Source organism: Diachasma alloeum, unplaced genomic scaffold (assembly GCF_001412515.2).
Source record: "Diachasma alloeum isolate Michigan unplaced genomic scaffold, Dall2.0 Dall_scaffold_00368, whole genome shotgun sequence".
NCBI classification, from domain to species: domain Eukaryota; kingdom Metazoa; phylum Arthropoda; class Insecta; order Hymenoptera; family Braconidae; genus Diachasma; species Diachasma alloeum.
The window spans coordinates 83,750-103,124 of record NW_021680507.1 but is presented as its reverse complement, the minus strand read 5'-3'; the positions used below and the strand labels follow the sequence as shown (position 1 = coordinate 103,124).

At 37.0% G+C, this 19,375-nt stretch overlaps 1 protein-coding gene across 2 annotated transcripts; it reads right to left on the bottom strand.

Moving 5' to 3' along the window:
• Nucleotides 1-12,556: 12,556 nt before the first annotated feature.
• Nucleotides 12,557-17,644, bottom strand: LOC107041554. Of its 2 annotated transcripts, none has more exons than XM_015262156.1 (4): nt 17,486-17,644; nt 16,592-16,630; nt 15,077-15,133; nt 12,557-12,942 (listed from the first exon to the last, which is right to left on the bottom strand). In XM_015262156.1, exons 1-4 carry the CDS (start codon nt 17,574-17,576, stop codon nt 12,728-12,730), a joined length of 402 nt encoding a protein of 133 aa, XP_015117642.1. In that variant the 5' UTR covers nt 17,577-17,644; the 3' UTR covers nt 12,557-12,727. The 2 variants fall into 2 exon arrangements, with proteins under 2 accessions (XP_015117642.1, XP_015117643.1); XM_015262157.1 differs by having other exon boundaries at nt 16,592-16,624.
• Between the last annotated feature and the right edge of the window lie 1,731 nt (nt 17,645-19,375).

Genomic DNA, 19,375 nt, shown 5'->3' with positions numbered 1-19,375 from the left:
CCCCTAATACTGGGAAATTTGAGAAAAATTACAAAAATTGTATATTACCAACAAAGTATTTTACATTGATTCAAAAAATACTCATTAATGTCAGATTATAATTTTTCTTGCAAATACTAGGTATTTCCATAAATTGAATTTCGATTTTGTTCATGATTTTTGNAACACCCCCAACCCCTCGTTCCACGACCAAACAAATCTGCTCCAAAAAGCTAGGATTCCTAATCTATCATCACCCCCAACTACTTCTCCGATCAATTGATCTCCATGAATGGACNTCAATTCTATATCATGAGATAAGGCTTCAGTTGAAATTTCAGTCCAAGATGAAATTTTTTGAACGTAAACAAAAATGAAACGAATCTGAAATGGTCAGGGTTTAAACCGGTCGAACTGACATGGAATTCCCCATATGCTTTGGCTGGGGTCCCTTCCGAATAACAAGGTATGTAACGTTTCGGTAAACTTTACACCAAAGCATTCGCAATGACCAAGTAATTCACCTATGGTTAGGTGTTTTACCCACGGTGAATCACCCAAGAGCATTCAGATTGGCCGTGTGATCTATACTCCGTTGAGGCGTATCACATTGTACCATTCACATTCAATCGGCGACTTACCCGGGTAAATAAAAATGGGCGCCTTGTTATTGAGATTGATAACCTCAAATCTGTTTTACTAAAACTGTTGAAATAACTTTTGTGTATTTTTAGTAGTGAAATTTGATGTGCCACTTTGATAAGTAGAGGTTGGAGAGAATTCTTTTGTGCCTCGTGAGGGCTCTACGTTGCTGTGAGTATCTCAAATTTCGGGGGGGTTGCCCTGTACTCAATTTTTCATAATTTCGTATTTTTTAATGAGGATTTATGAGGTTCGTGGGGATTACAACTGGAGGAAATGGTCAGATCCAGCAAATTGTGCAATACAATTGATGCTGCGATGTTCCTTCTCACTCTTTCGTCTTCATTCGATGAATCGTGGGGGTTTGGATCCATACATGGAGATCAATTGATCGGGGAAGTAGTTGGGAGTGATGATAGATTAGGAATCCTAGCTTTTGGAGCAGATTTGTTTGGTCGTGAAACGAGGGGTTGGGGGTGTTGAAGAATTGATAAGAATTTTTGGTGATTCCCAGAATAATGAATTTCCAAGCAGGCTGATTTACTTGTATCCAATTGACGGACAGGAGACAGTTTATTCCGTACTTATTAGAACGAAAGCGAAAACACTCAATACTGTTTGAGAAGAGGAGTTTACAGATTCATCTGTGAATAGTGTTTAAGTGAAGTTACAGAAGTGGAAGAAAGACAACCAATTATTGGACACTTCTGTAACTTCACTTAAACACTATTCGCAGATGAATATGTAAACTCCTCTTCTCAAACAGAATTGAGTGTCTTCGCTTTCGTTCTGATAAGTACAGAATAAACTGTCTCCTGTCCCTCAATTGGATACAAGTAAATCAGCCTGCTTGGAAATTCATCATTCTAAAAATCACCAAAAATTATCATCAATTCTTCAACACCCCCAACCCCTCGTTCCACGACCAAACAAATCTGCTCCAAAAAGCTAGGATTCCTAATCTATCATCACCCCCAACTACTTCTCCGATCAATTGATCTCCATGAATGGACCCAAACCCCCACGATTCATCGAATGAAGACGAAAGAGTGAGAAGGAACATCGCAGCATTAATTGTATTGCACAATTTGCTGGATCTGACCATTTCCTCCAGTTGTAATCCCCACGAACCTCATAAATCCTCATTAAAAAATACGAAATTATGAAAAATTGAGTATAGGGCAACCCCCCCGAAATTTGAGATACTCACAGCAACGTAGAGCCCTCACGAGGCACAAAATAATTCTCTCCAACCTCTACTTATCAAAGTGGCATATCAAATTTCACTACTAAAAATACACAAAAGTTATTTCAACAGTTTTAGTAGAACAGATTTGAGGTTATCAATCTCAATAAAAAGGCGCCCATTTTTATTTACCCGGGTGAGTCGCTGATTGAATGTGAATGGTACAATGTGATACACCTCAACGGAGTATAGATCACACGGCCAATCTGAATGCTCTTGGGTGATTCACCGTGAGTAAAACACCTAAACATAGGTGAATTACTTGGTCATTGCCAATGTTTTGGTGTAAAGTTTACCGAAACGTTACATACCTTGTTATTCGGAAGGCACCCCAGAGTTCACACGATGGACTCCGTCGCGCGCACTCTAACCTCCCTCAACGTTGCCATGTTCAGCCATCAGTTTACTCTAACATTACTAAACTCTCAAACTATGCCACACATTTTCAATAATTACAAATAATCCCTGTGGTGACGGCTAATGAAATTATCGGGATATGTTCCTGAAATATATACGGTTTTATTCGTGAAGCGGTTGGATTTTTAGTCCATTGTCGATTATTTTTTTGTGATTTTTGAAAAAGTGGTGCCATAAGACTGTGTTAATGAAACATTTTTCATATTTTCTCCTCAACAATCTACGTGGTTCACAAGTATACCTTCCTTCAGTCCATTTCCTTCTACTCCCATATACTTACTGCGGAAATTCCTTAAACTAAAAATCAATTAAATGGATAAGTATTGTGCCAATGTCAGTATGAACAGCTTGATAGCGACGTACTGGGGCAGGAGTGATTGATCTTCTGATAAACATAAATCACTAACGAAGTGATAAAACGGTATAAGTCAATTTTGACTATTGACCAGTTTTCAATAAATATCTCGGAATCTAAGAGAGATAGCAAAATTTTTAATATTATCTGTTACAGATTAAGGCTAACATTAGGGCGGATTGGGGGCACGTGATATGGAAAGGGTGAAATTAAAGGCACGCGGATTACAAAAACACTGGTGATGTACTTTATTTGTGACGCAAGCCACGCGTCTTGATTTTAGGGATACACGAATTGGTGAATGTCTCAATGTCAATTTGATAATAGTCTTTATATTGCTCTAGAGATTCTCTCGATATTAAACTGGATGATTGACTCAAAATAATTGATAGTTGACTCGGAATTAATTGATAGTTGAACGAAATAGAGACGCTACACAGAGCGTTAGACTCAATATAATACTCGGTGATGTACTCGATACTCGGTTACTTTGATACTGTATATTATTTGATTTGCGGAGTAGATTGATACTACTGAAATTTCATATTTGGCGATTTGCTATGTGATTTGCCGGTGAATCCGAAGGGTCCCCAAGTCGGTCGAGATTTTCCGTTGAGCCCGTTAACTTTAAATAATGACTTATTTTCTACTTTTCAAACAACCTTTGTTGGATTTTTTGAGTGAAAATAATACGTAGCAAAAATTAATCTTATATGTACGTCTCTTTCTGTGTTTTCACTTTCGATATGAAGAACATTTTTATGGATGAAAATTCTGAGAAATTTGAGGCATGATGTTTATGCTCTTTTTCTTAGTCTAAACAAAGTTGGATGAGTGGGACCTATCGAGTGTGAGTCACCAGGGGTCGAGGGTGTTGTATCCCTTTGTCATTTGGTTAGTTTCTCTAAGGAATTGGTACAGAGCGGATGTGTCTTACGAGCGTATAAAATCAAAGGAAGTTTTTGACTTATTTGCCAAATTTAATTATTCAAATACCCCATTTCCAAGAACCTTTTTTGTAGACTCGATTGAGAGCTACAACAAATGTAATTACGAAAATTTCGCTATCTGCTATAGATTCGGAAATATTCCTCAAAAACTCAACTGTGAGATAAGTCGACTTAAACCGTTTTATCACTTCGCTACAGAAATAATTAACAACTTCAACCAGAATTTGTTTAGTTTTTATTCCGATAAAAATTAGCGTTTGATGACCTAATTCTCAACTGCCCGGGGAAATGGCCAAGTTGGTATGACCCATCAACTTTGAATAATACAGGAGAAGTTCTCAAGTTATCTGATAGGTGATACCCTAACAAAATTACATGCAATATTGCGGTACTCATCGGGGCAGCGAAATTCTCAGCGTCGATGTTCAGTAAGGTATGTTATGAGCGTCGTTGATGAAGGACGGTGCGGAATTAATCATAAGGGGTATCACACGTGTCCCTTCTCGATGAAACTACCAGACCCATTAGGGACCGGGGAGAGTGATGATACCAGTGGTGGTGTCCAGAATTATTCATCAATTTAATGGTGTTCCTTGCGAACAACATATTACATCATCGAAGACAGATACCTCTATTCCTATCAGAACTTTAGCTTCAAGTGAATCATATTCAAGGTCAAACATATTCAAGCACGTTTTTCAAGTTTTTAGCTATTTTCTTTCCAAGGAAGATTTGTTTTTTTAATGGCCTTTTGAGTCCTCTTTTCGCGTCTCATTTCGGCACTCTATTCAACCCTTCACTGAGCGAAAAATTTCCTAATACGTAGACCATATTTACTTGAAAGAATTAAATTATTTTCAAGGGTTTAAATCTCAGAATGTTTGTGGTTCACGGAACTCAAATGAATTCTCATTTATCACTATCGGTGCGCATTATATCATGAATATATTACATATCGAAATAGTGAAATTGCATAACAAAAAAATTATGAAAACAATAAATACTTGATGATTGGCGATTCTTCTACGCGATTTGACTGAGTTCATTTGCGACAAAACCATACTTGAGTACAAGAATATTTTAAAGCATGAGAGCTTTCTCGGACCACACGAGTTGAGATGTCTGGTAGAACTGAGCAATTGAAGAAAAATTACTTGTCTCAAGAAAATATGTTTTAGATATTAGAAATTTTTTTTGTCAGCGTATACATGCGGCTGTAGATTCTAGGCTGTACCGCAGTCGCACTCCTATAGATTCTATATCATCAACATTACCAACATCACCAATGTCATTACCACTATCAACATCATCAACATCACCCACATGATCAGCATCTTCAGTAACATCAACAAAATCAATACCATCATGACGGCGATTTCTCTTTCAGAACCTTCGGGAATAAAAGTGTGACATCTCCTTTTTATATAAGACGAGACCGAACGCACGCTACAGCGCACTGTAATTGTAACAATCATAATTGAAAATCTCAAAATTAAATTGATCATGAATTAAATTTGCCGCCTCTGACGACTGGAACCAATGAGGAATAAGCGTGACAGACTTGCGAGATATCGATAGTTATCGACTTTAAGGGTATGTTCTTTTTAGAATAGGAAATATTCTCGATTCTTTCAGATACATTTTTTGGGCTATTTTCCATGAATAGTGCAATTTTTTATTGAAAAATACGAAATTAGCTGATTTGCTTTTAGCAGCAAAATCTCATCCTTCATCCTTGGTGTCTCATCCTTGGTGCGGATCGGACAGGGTTATGAATATTAGACGGATCTTAGACAGTGAGTAAAACAATTTAGCGCCGAGGATTATACAGGGTGCCCCATCTGAAAAGATGCGGCTAAATATCTCTCAAGGGGGGCGGGTAACAAAAAAATGTTTGATATAAAAATTGTAGGGTTTCGAGGAGGACATCCGATGTAGTTATTATTTTGCGCTTTCAAGCTCACGCTTGAAATTTCACTGGCTGAATACATCGTGATGTGTTCAATGAAATAATAAGTGATACTAACTTAATTCGGGTTGAATTTGCATCGATTAGAATAAAAGAATCCTCGAAGGAGTAGGGAAATGATTTGTTTATTGTTTACATTTGATAATTCCGGTGTGTAAACAGATCAATGGAACAATTCTCAGGTAAGAATTACATAGGCTGACGATGAGAACAAGCCTGTATGAGCCCAGGGTTGGCGAGGCTCAGTTATTCAGGCCTGGGATAGGCTTAGTTTCATCGTTCACTTGAGCTTCAAATGAGGATGATTAAAGGGGCCATTGGCGAGGCTCAATCCAGGCCTAGTCCAGGCTTTCAGTATTCAGGCTCAGTACGTCAAGGCTTATTCAGGGCTCAGCAAGGCCTCGAAAATTAAAGTTACTTTCGATTAATTTCCTCAATTTTTATATCAATACTCATTAGCTAATGGTGGTGAAAACATTATCATCATCTGCAAACATAGCTATAATTTTCCGCCAAGTTATCTAAGCTACCCCCAGACCAGGCCTAGAGCAGCCCTTTGTGCACGAGGCTACATAATTATTATTATCCTTATCTATAATTAATTAATCAATCGATTCTGAACTCATAAATCCATCGGACCTATCATTTATTCAAGTTCAGGAAGTTTAATTAGGATATCAACAAAATAACAAAATAACACTAACACAAGTTGAATTTTTATACCCGAAAAAAATGTATCATCCTAAGAAGTCGCAGGTAGCCCAGTAGATAGCGCGCTTGTCTACGGATCAGAAGGACCCCGTATCGAACCCCAGCAGAGGAGCAAATTTTTAAATGTTTGATTTCATTGTATTTCAATTTCCAGTTGCGCGGTAATAATCCAGGACGAATAATTAATAGAAACTAATGATGATAATAATTTTTTTCCCATCCATTGTTAATTAACCGACAATCACAATCACCAATAACGCTTAGCAACAGTGATGTACGGTCCGACCGCACTCTCTTTCATAGGTTACTCTAAATTCATAAAAAGGGTTATGAAGCAATAAGAAATTGTTTATAGAAATATCTGTAAACAATACTCCAGTTTATTTAGCCGAAGCTCGACTGAGCCTTTAAAATCTGGTAATTCAAGGCTTGAATCAAGCGTTGACACCGAGCCTCGTTCAAGCCTTGCGGACTAAGCCTGAAACGAGGTTATCATTTTAGGGCTGAAGGAGGATTGATCCAAGGCTGAGCCCCAGCCCTGATTGAGCATTTCCGAACCTTGATCCAGGGCTTCATGAGCCCTGTTTCTATCGTCAATTCTTACCTGGTTACACCAAGATGCGCCAAGGATGTTTGAATCTTGGATTCGACCACAGAACTCGTTTTTGTGGCATTTTTCGACTAAAATGAGATGAAATTAAATGAATGACGAGGTTTCTAAAAACAACTCATCAAGATGAATAAGTTTCATTGACGTAAGAAAAAGCGGTTGCCATTTTAAAAACAGCACTTTGTGCTTGCAGCTTGCAAGCATGAGCTTGAAAGCTCAAAATCATAACAACATCGGATGTCCCCTTCGAAACCCTACAATTTTTGTATCAAACATTTTTTTGTTACCCGCCCCCCTTGAGAGATATTTAGCCGCATCTTTTCAGATGGGACACCCTGTATATTCATTTTTTATTTTAACAATTATCTTTCCCAATTCTCCAAGATGTTTCCTTCATACCAATCTGAGTAGTAGACTCATCCATTCAACTTTTTCAGATTAGGCTTTTTAGTCATTCGTTTCATTATTTTTTGAAATTTTCGTTGGGAATCGCATTTTTTAAAAAACTAGCGCTCTCACTTTTCAAAAAACAATCAAACATTTGCAGTTTTTTTAAATTAAAATATTTGTTATTGTTGTTTAGGGAGTTATGATAGGGAATAATATTGGATTATCGGGATGCAGAATATTCTAGATTTTTTCAGTGGACTCTGACGGGAGGGGCTTAAAAATAGTTTGATGAAGTTTAATTGAGGGGCTCGTAGCTGTCTGCTGAAGCAGACACACACGTCATTAATGCAGTGGCTTCCCAAATGCCGCTGACCAAGGCATTTAACTGAGCAAGCAATATCGCCGACAGTAATGCTCTTAACATGAATCGATAATAAGTCACCAGTGAAATCCGGCATTCTAAGCCCTTGCGGTGAGGACTTTGGAGCCTCTACAAACTCTAGTACCCGCTCATGTCCTGAAACTCAAATGAGAAACACTGGCAATAACCGTTATGGATTCCTAATTGGTAATAATTAGCTCTTGGATTCAGCGTCGCAGTAAAAACCTCAATCAGTCAATAATTCATTTGCAACGATCATTGTAACGAGTCATTGATGGTAAATATTGTTGATTGTTAGGTCCGTAGAAGTTGCTAAACGTCAAAGTGCAACATTGCAATTTTTGTAAATATTAATTCCGGACTAACTAATTGAATTCTAACAAAGCGAAGAGTACTAGACACGCATTCGCTTTCAGTTTTATATTTATTTAAAGACGAGGTTAAATTTGACTCTTTTGCTCGAATTTTGAAAATGAATTAATTTTGGAAGTTGTTAGGATCTATTTAGAGATTTTATAGGATGAAGAAATTATGGTACCGAAACGATTTTTGCCAAAATTTTTAAAAAATTATAAAATTATTTTTTAAAAATCAGGCTCGGTTGCGCACTCCCTCTTTGGGGTATGACCGGTAGGGGTTGGTGGAATTGGGTGTGCCCCATTACGGTCGAACTTCCCGACATTTGTTTCTTCTTTCATTACTTTTTTTTATTATGTATTTATTCAATCTTTTTCTCACATTTCTCCGGGGAAATATCCGTAGAAGGAAAGTTTCTTCGTAGATGTAATAAACGCTGGGGTCATGCTACAGTGAATGCAGCGCACGCTATAGCTAGCGTATACGCAACGCTAGTTATTGTCAGAAATATTCGGAAAACAGTTGGATAATTATTTCATGCGTTGCATGCGTTTAGCATTGCATCCATTGTGGCATTACCCTTAGGGTGATTTCGCAAAGAACGCATTTGCAATTTGAGTTAACTCAAACTTCAATCAAGTTTGAGTTAAACCCACTTTACTTGATCCACTTCAAAATTCTCTCAACTCTGAAGCTGATCCACTTGAAAATTTGCAACTTCAAAGTTGACCCACTTCAAAATTTTCCAACTTCAAAGTTAACCCACTCTAAAATTTTCCAACTTTCCCTTCTTTTTTATTGCAAAATTGGAAAGGTTTATTCAAAAAACTCAACAACCACTGAGGCGATTTCGCTCAAAATCCAATGAGATTCAAGTTATGTGGAGACACTTCGATTACACAAAATTAATTCAAATCCCATCCATTGGGTTTTTTCCATTTACTATTTTCACTCATCTCTGCATAACGTCTAAAAAATTGTTTTTGGAAATTGTTGGAGATTATAATGGTACATAAAAAAACGCAATGAACGTTTGTTCAATAAAAAAATTTACGCAATTTGTTAGACGTCATGCAGAACCGCGTGAAATTAGTAAATTGAATCAGTCTTAGGTACACAAAGCTCCATCGATTATGATGGAGAGAAATCGATCCCATCGTTACTTTGAGTGAAATCGGCAAATTTGTAAAAAAATGTCATTTTTCGACGTTGATTTACTAGTTTTACTGCAATATCTAAAGAACCGCTGAGGCGATGTTCTTCAGAATCGAATCAGTTCTAAGTTCCATGAACATGCATTGATTACAAAAGAAAAAATTGAATCGCATCGTTTGTTCGAGAGAGATCGTTGGGCAAAATTTTGTTTACATATATACATACACACACAAACACACATCCGCACATACAGACCGGGCTCCGGAAAGGGTCGGGAGAGTTTATAGGGGTCATGAAACGTGGAGAAATCATGAAATTTCTAGATTCGTTTTTCGGGGTCATTACAATAACTTCCTCCCTTCGGGTCGGGAAGGTCATTATAATGCTTTGTTCAAATTGACAACTTTTTATACAACGAAAATTTCAGTTTTGACGAGAATCATGTCAGCCCCACATTTTTTCAGATTTTTCCTTGCATTTACATTGAATTTTGGGAATTTGACCCGAGTCTGGTCACCAAACGCGTCCCTGCGACTTTGGCCACCTCCGTGGGGATTCCCCGCGGTGTTATTTAGGCTTTAGCGTTGCCGAATTCACTCTACACTGCCTGGGCGCGTTTAGCGAGTTTCCGGCAACACTGCATCATGGGCAATTTCATTTAACATGGGAAAAATAATTCATCTGTCCGAAATAATTTGTTTTCTTTACGAATTTTTGAAAATATGTTGATTTAAAAATTACCATAATTTTTTAGACACTTCAATTGACAGGGTCAATTTTTTTTCATTTTTTCCGGTTAGCCAGACAATTGTAATTAGAGAAAAACGACGCGCCACGGAGTTTCACTCAGTGTGACCAGTCTAGTGTTAATCTGTGTCATGTGTGTAGGGTAAGCCACCCAGTAGATGGACACTGCCCTATAGATGGACGAGCTACTTTTGGATAGGAAATTACGCAAAAAAATGTTGAAATGCGAATTGTTGCTTTGAATTTTCATTAACTGTTGTGATTCTTATTCCCTGAATGGCGATTTTTTTTTGATCAATTTTTTTTTCAATTACCAAAAAAAAACAAACGTCCATCTACTGGGCAGTTTACCCTAATCTCCGTTTTCATTTTACATATCAACTGACTCATATATCGCACTCTGCTCTTCCGTTTTCTGTTCCCTAAATGTGTTCTCAAATTTATAAATGTTTTTGTTTCACGCAAATTTATAAATGTGATTATGTTTCACGCTACCATAGAATTTTCATTTTATCTGATTGGAGAAAATGGAAATGATTAAAATATCAGCGTTAAATCGAATTAATTGATGGCATTCGCTTTGTCAATTAATTATCCGATAATTGCATATTAACTGGATGGTTCCAAACTCCCACACATTCAGTTTAGCGTAAGGTATTTCCGTGGTATTGATTATGTATTTTGTCAATTGAAATGGGTGAGGGAAATTGGTAGAGGATAATTAATTAATTTTGGTTTATCAACATATTTTTTATTTCAATATCATGATGACAACTAAATTAAAGATAATTAACTCTCGATAGTTTTTCCGACGCACCATTCTATCAATTCATCAACTTTGGTATTCAATTATCTGTGAAATGATTAATCATTCACAGAAGATGAATACTGAAGCGGATCAAAGGCCAAAGGAAAGCAATCAATCATTCCTTTTCCCGGAATAACCTCATGGGATTTGAGAGCAGACGCACTCGTCAGCTTCACAATGGCCTACGATATATCCCTGCTGAATGCATTTTATTGTACATTCCGCAAAATCGCAGCTGAGCTCCCAGGTCCTGACAGGAGTCGACTCTTACCTGCAGCTAAGTTTCCCCAAAAGATTATTAACACGTGGAACGAGTAAAACTGAGGCGGTAGTTAGTTAGGAAATCACTGGACCATTCGACTGGAAATCAAGGAAGAAATCGGTTCCCGCACAAAATTCTTTGGGAAAAATCTGAAATTTTGTCGTATAATTGGTATTACTTTGGAGCATTTGTGGGCACAAGTTCAGCTCAATCAGCCCAGTAGTTTCCGAGATATAGCAATTTCTCAGGTATGATTGTAGGTTGTATGATACTACAGAAGTGTATTGTTCACGAGTTGAATCGGATGAGTAGTTTCGAAGACGTTCACCTTTTTGTAAAAAACTATTATGCTCAATATCTCCTGAACTACTGGGCCGATTCACTTTTTTTTTTCAAAATATTTGTCATGGTATCTTTTATCAAGTCCAATCAAAATATGCATACCCTCCCATACAAAGTTTTCAAGATATCAGCGTTTTTCTAATTTTTCACTTTAAAGTTAATGTGGTCTCCATAATATGCGTAAAACTTGGACTAGATATCTGAGATTTTGTGTACTAATTTGTATTATGAGTCCACAGTTATGTATAAAATTTTGTGTCAATCGATTCAGTACATCCAGGCATAGAGCAATTTATCCAAAAATCTTTTTTTCTAAAAAATTACACATCGTCATTTTATCAATGATTTTCGTCTCTATATGACTTAAAAAGGCATAACAACAATTTATGGTATTTTGTATTTAATGAAATGTCATAGCTATGACAGAGGTAGAAGTTAAAATTGGATGAAATTGTAGATCTTATGACATTACCGGATGAAATTGTATAGCTCTGACAGAATCAGAGGTCGGTGTTGTTTATTCCCCTTACCAATATGAATAGTTTTTGGAGTAGTTATCATCTGCGAAATTGGACGGATCCATTCGGAAGGTCATTACCAATGGAATTGGCAGAAAAAAAAGTAAATGTCACATGGCTTCTGCCAAAAAGGCTTACAACCCTGCTTGTTTTTTCAAAGGATGCAGCGTAGTGTCGGCACCTGTGATATTTTCCCCCACTCCATAGCCCCAAAATTTACTAGGGAAGTTTCTTAATATCTCCACTGCATATGCACGGCTGGGACACTGATACGCGCTTTTCTAATCCTGCCCCCTCATTGGCGGAGCTTCATTCTGCAATAACTTTTCAATAAAGCTTCGGATCGAAAAACTTCATTGGACTTTCCGATTCAGAATTCAATCCCCTATCTCCCATGTCAGGGAGTACCTCCCTTTCTGGAATACCCTGTATGTAAATATCTCCTATATACGATGCAACATTATTGAATTCACAAATTGGAGTATGAAAGTAAACCGATTCTCTGTTGAAAATTTCTTTCACTTGCGAATAGTCAAAAAAAAATTCTGAAAACTTGGTTTGTAGGGAATTATAGTAATCTATAAAAATTGTCTAGTAATACAATCTCCGGTAGCCATCGATTACTGCGGCATTACAAAATTGATGGTATAGCTGAAAAATTTTGTTTTCTTTTCGATTTTTATGAATAAAACTAACAAAAAAACTTTCCTCAATTAATTAACGTTTATTGTTTCGTTTGCTTTGTCACTACATATTCGTCCCGAGTAGATGAGCGTTCGCTTATCCAATTAATTAATCTCAATCATTTTAATACTGGAATACAATGAGTCATAGAACAAGGAATACTGGAGTCATTTAAGCATATGCAGTGGGTTATCCATCTTGGATTATCCAACCCACTTGTCATTCCGGCAGACACAGTTGGTACCATGACAGCTGCCACCTTTGCGTCCCATTCCCATGCATTTTGTTGCGCACGCCGCGTGATTGGGCGTCACATGTGATGAACTGAAGGAGAAGAAGTCACAGGTGAGACGACGATTCCTGATTAGTGCAACTGTTGGATTTTTTTCCACACCGCTGTCCACATCTTCCAGTTTCACTGCAAAGAATCCAATCTTTCGATAAAAAGTAATTGAGACATTTCCAATGTTGTGACATTGAATCCAATATGAGATCGAATCATTTGTGGGATTGAGAAGTATTCGAGTTACAGTAGAGGCTTCGTATAAGATACCTTAGGGACAGTAGGAGAGTGGAATTTCGGGAATCCCTATGCCCCCAATGCAGTGGGACATAGGGGTTCCCGGAATCGAGGCGAAGTGTTCCCCCACCATTACAATTCCCCTTTACGCCCGTTCTGTCTCTGTATCTTCCGCTCTCTATCTACTGTGCGCAATAGTATTCTATTTACCCGGTACTTCACCGTGCGTAGTTATCCGTGATAGTCGATACGCTGTGCGGGTTGAGTATACATTTGACGGTCAAGTCTTGCAAAAAATCATTTTCTATAGATTTTGAGGCGTAGAATCCGAATCTTTCGGTATTCCGGCTGTATTTTACCGCAAAATGAAAGTTATTAACAAATTAAATGTTAAAATGTGTCTGGTGCAGTCATTTTTGGTTGTACTCCAAAAAAGTTCAATGAATAAATATGCGAGACTTCATAACAAATACAGCGGTTTTTTATTTTTCTTGATATTCCGCGTAGTTTTCGAGTTATGTAATTTTTTATACAACATACCGCGCTTCCATTGAAACCGTTCACCGGTGGGGCTAGGGCTACCTCTGGACATTGAAGCACTATTAACATGATAAAAGGTAGTCGTATTAGAAAATGTTTCCACCGAAAAAAGTGATAAAATGCATGATGAATCGATCGGCGTTTGTTTTTCGGCGATGTTGTTATTTATTGACGAGATAAATATTTCACTATGACGAGGGAACGCCCCGTCAAACGCGAATGCCAACGATATCGGCCCTATAAGTTTGGCTGATAATACCATGGAGAAAATGGTCGCATTTGAAATAATTTAAATTAAAAGTATTCCACAATTGAAATGTCAATAACTTTCATTTTGCGGTAAAATACAGTCGGAATACCAAAAGATTCGGATTCTACGCCTACGCAAAATCTATAGAAAATGATTTTTTCAAGACTTGACCGTCAAATGTATACTCAACCCACACAGCGTATGGACTATAATAAGCGCGCGCAATCGGCCTAGTGACACTTTCCCCTACGGTAAGAGTGCCCGGCGCGTAACTGGGAGACCCGGGTTCGAATCCCGGGTGGGCGAATCGGAATTTTTTCTCTCTAAATTCTATTCTAAATTCTATTTGAATTTTTTTTTTAAACCATTGCCTCTACACGTATCTCTTTCTAACTCAGTGCTCTCGCTCTTTCGCTGGCGAAGAAGGGTCGTTTCATAAGTGTAAATTCCGAGAACCCAAACCCCGGGAGGCGGCCTACTGTACGCGCGTCCGTAGACAGGTGAAAAATAGGGATCAGCGGGTGTCAAATAAGATACCTCGCTCGTCACCGAATTCGATGAAATTTTCATTTTTACTGAATGAGTATCGATAACTAATCAATTTATATGTGTTTAATGTTTTGAATTTGTAGCGCCCGCGTTCCCTTTTCTCTCTAAACATAACCCCTCGTGATAGAATGACAGCTGATATTGGGGGATTGTTGGTGGACTGGCGAATAATCACAGGCGAAAAATTACGATTTTTCGATGGGAAAAGAGGAAAAAAATCGATATATATTTCCATTACTTGAAAAAAGTTGTGACCTCCCCCCCCTTAAGGTTATTAGACCCTCATGATTCCTTTATTCGTCTCTCCCGTCTAACCCTTAACACCGTTTGATCCTTATAACTAGTCTCTTCCCGTTGAAAAATGACCGGGGCCATAGGTATCTTATAAGAAGCCCACGAAACATAAACATTCGGGACGCGATAAAAATGCCGAGAGTGGGGGTAGGCCTCGAGCTCTCGGAGCGCGAAGTATCTTATAGAGAGGTATCTTATACGAAGCCTCTACTGTATTTAGCGTGACCAACGCAGGGAATTCAATCTTCTTACATTCATAATAATGCATTTAGAGATGCCGCGAGAGGAGACAAGGCGAAAGTCACACCTTTTCGTCTTATCTCACTACGTTTAGTATAGTACGAATAGTTATTTGCAGTCACATTCATATTTTTTTAATGAAATATTAGGAATACTTACCAGGTTCATCTGTGACAAATGAGGTGTCTATAGTCCCTCTTATTTCTGTTTCAAAATCTGCAAGGAATAATGCCAACTAAATCATAATTATATTCAATGATAATTTTGAATTATGACTTGAAACCATACCGGATGAATTTTTAAATTTTATTTATTTTAACCAAATCTGTGCGATATGAAATTATTTTCTGACGATTAAAGATAATAATTGTTAACACACAAAACAGTATAACATGCATGGACGAATAAGTAATTTTCAGAAATATTAAAAACGCTCCATTTTTTGTTTATAAATTTTTACTATCAAACGACAAGAAATTACTAAAATCGTATGAATTTTTAATATGTTACTGTAATTTTTTTTCACGATTTAAAACTTCCTTGATAGATCAAGCCCAGAGTTAACTCTGGGTGAACACTGGGTTTATGGAAAAAACCCAGCGAAGAAAGAGAGAAACTCTGGGAAATTTCCATGAAGCCAGAATTAACTGGGTTTGATTCATCAGGGTTCGGTTCAAGACGAATTTCGCAAGTCATAATTTAATTGATATTGCTAATGATTTTTTCAGTAACTATGAGAAAGTATATTTGTGGAGGAAAAAATTGCATTAACAATATGCTGTAACTGCCAGTGGAATGATTCCCCATCATATTTTGGTGGAATCAAGAGGTTATCAACATCAATTTTTGAAAGAATCTGCCATGAAAGAATCTGTTTCAATGATAATTTTACAAATGATCGTTAAAGAGTCGATTGTTTAAAAAATGTATCAATTTCCGAAACTTTATGACAAATTGAATTATAATTGGTGGTAACGGATGGATTTTATTGGAGTCGATATTCCGGAAAAAATCATAACATTTGGTAAAGCCTCTACAAAATATATCAAAATTTGAAAGATCATATATATATATATATATATATATATATATATATATATATATATATATCCACGCCAAATCAACAGGCCAAAAAAAAAATTCAAATTAAAAAAAAATTAGCTTTTTGAGTGATTGACGATTGAAAAAAAAAGGTTTCTCGTGTAAACCCTGTCAAACTGAAGATAATGTCATGTATGACATCTGATTTTGGAAGGTTTTTCATGTTCTTAGAGTGTGCTAAAGGACGATTTGATAACTTGAAAGCCCGCAGAAATATTGGAGTTAATTTGGAAAGCAAATTTTTTTGCCCAAAAAATAGCAATTTTCAAAAGATCATACTCCCTCAATTATCCATATTTTTCAATTGTTTTTTTTTCAAAATTGTTGTCTAATCGCCATGTTTCCGGAAAAAATTGAGAGGAAAATCCCCAGCATCGAATTTTTCAGTCCTGCTGATTTGGTGTGGATCTGCTCATATTGTATACCTACCAATACAATCTAAAAATCGCATGTATGTTTGGACTTTGTGGACCATATTTGGTTACCTTGACAGAAAAAACTAGAAACTTCAACATGAACGATTACAAAGCTTTCATGCAGACGCAAAAATAATAGGTCATTGGTTATACTCACCAAATTTAGTTGAATCGGTTGCCTCTTCTTTAGCTGCCACTGTAAGACATCAGGGTTTATTTTTTCATTGAATTATCCATAAATTTATCATTAAGGGTGCCAAGTGAATTTGAAAAAAGATTCAAAAAAAATTTTTTCTTTCCCTCTATCACTGGAGAAATATGTATTCATCCATCCGACGAAATTTCAAATCTGCAACTGGAACTAGACATCGAGAAAATAAATGCGGAAAATCCTCTATTTCGCGTGACGAACCTCGAGAAAGCATGGGATCAAATGGGTACGGCGGGTTGAAATATCTCTCTTATTCACCCCGGTACCCCATTGTTTTTTGTCGCCATCATATTGAACACATCATTCCCCATATCTTCAAATTTTTTCAAATTTTTCTTGAGTTCCTAGGGGGTTGAAATGTTCAATTTAATCAAAACTCCATAAGAGGTCGTGTATAAGACTGATTTTGTTTATTTAATTTCTCGATATCCATAAGTTCTAAAATTTTAAAATTGTCACCGATGTTCACCATCTGTCTAATACTATTAATTAAAAATATTATAACTTTGTTGGTGAATGTCAATTTTGAAGGTCATCGCCAAATTCACTTGGCACACTTAAGAAAAAAAGTAGTGAAATCATCAATAGAGCTGAAATGAAACAGTTATGAATCTCATTTTGTAGATCTCTCCAAAACCATTGAGTTTTTAATAGAATGTTTGAGAACATTTTCGTAATGAATTTTACGAGTTAGAGAAGTAGAAGAATCAACATTTTTCTCTCAACTTAGTTTTGCAGATATTTACAAAATAATTTTCATGGAGTTTCTTAACTCATCCTCCGATTATTGCAATCTATTAACGAAATACGCTTTCGGTAGTATCTTTTCTTGAGCCTTACCGGTTGTCTGTTGAACATTTTCACCGACAGCAGTAGCATAACCACAAGCAATCACTGAAGCAACCACCAAAAATACAATGAAACTCTTCATGATATTGACAAAATAACGTCCACCCTTGGTCTCTACTAAAGAAACTCCGTAACAAATAGCTGAATTAAATCAGCCGACTGGTATTGATTCAATCGATCTTAATTCCTTATATAGCACTTGAACGAGGATAATCTCATGTCCAGATGTTTGGACAAGGAAATAATAATTCAGAGGAAAAAAAATATCCTTTAACAATTTCGCATAGACGGAAAATCATTTGAGCATTCGGGATAAAACGTCGTCTAATCACACCCGATTCCCTGAATAATTTATGTGAATACTAACTAGTGAATTATCTCCAAATAATGCCTGGGAATTCCCAAAATCATCGATTACTGCGTTGTTTCTTACAAAGAGGATTCCTCTTTGGTTTCCTATTTGTAAGAAACAGTGGAAATAGTATATTTCAGGGCGAGTGCCATGGCGTTTTTTACTCGCGTGGAGTTGGCGTCTGAGCCGAAGGCAAGAGTGTCAACATTCGACTCCCACTATTAATGAAAAAATCCTAATTAAGAGGGATAACGGCCAGTTTTTTTCTACATTATCTAACTGCTAATAAACGAAACGTCTCGATTAAAAGGGATAACGGTCCGTAAAACCTGGAAGTTGGACGGCCTCAAAAACAAAACAGAACATATAGATGTGCAGAAGGCATCTATCAGGGCCGGATCGCTCACTGAAAATCGAAAATTTCTACGGTACATAGCACGTAGAATACTGGTAATTCATCTCTAAATGGTAAAAAAGATAAATAACTGGTTGAAAACCCCTTAACCCGACTATCAGTGCAGAAACCTTCGTGACTGGATTTCACGAGGATTGTACCTTGCGAGGGTCATACCTAACAAGCGTCAAACGTCATGAGGGTCATATCTCGCAAAGATCATGCCTTGCGAGGGTCAAATCTGGTACAGGTCATATCTCGCAAGGATCCTGCCACGTGACGGTCAAACGTCGCAACAGTTATACCCCACAAGGGGCCAACGTTACAAGGTTCAGAGGTCGTAAGGGTTATACACCACGAGGATCATGTCTCCTATTAGACCCTTGACGAATTTCCTCCCTGTTCCTTTTGTTTGACCCTCATAATAGTTGGACCGTTATGATTGTCTTTCCTGCTTCTTCGGTTGTTGCTTGTTGTCGTTTGACCTTCCAGATTGTCGTCTGCCTACCTCTATTGTTTAACCGTTACAATGGTTGACCCTTGCGAGTTATAACCCTTGCTATGTTTGATCCTCGCGAGGTATGACCTTTGCGATGTCTGACCCTTGTGAGGCATGACCCTTGCAACCCTGTCAACGGGGTTGCTCTCGCGCCAGAATAACTGTGTTGTTGTCAATCACGCACACCCGCGGTCAAAAAGGTCTAAAACCTCCTTGGTATACATAAAAGAAGTAATTTTATAAATTACTTCTTTTTTTACATTGTAACGTTGAAATGAAATCACAATTTAAATTGCAATATTTCTATTATATTCGGGCTTTAATAATCGATCTTCTTCTAAATTCTTTTTTTTGAATATCCGTGCAATTTTTATTTATTTTAATCTAAATGAGTTCTTGAGCGCCATGTGATTTCATCTCACGTTAGCTGTTCGAAAATAATAGTGATAATTACCTTGGCTGTCTCCGTAGTGAGTAATTCTAATATTATTTCGCTGTAACTTGTTCTGTTCGGGCTACTATTCTGTTTAGTTAGCTTTATTCTTGTTAATATCTAAATTTAAGTAATTCAGACTTCAGAATCATATATGATAATTAACTGAATTTATTCCGGGAAATCAATTGAATTGAGAAAAT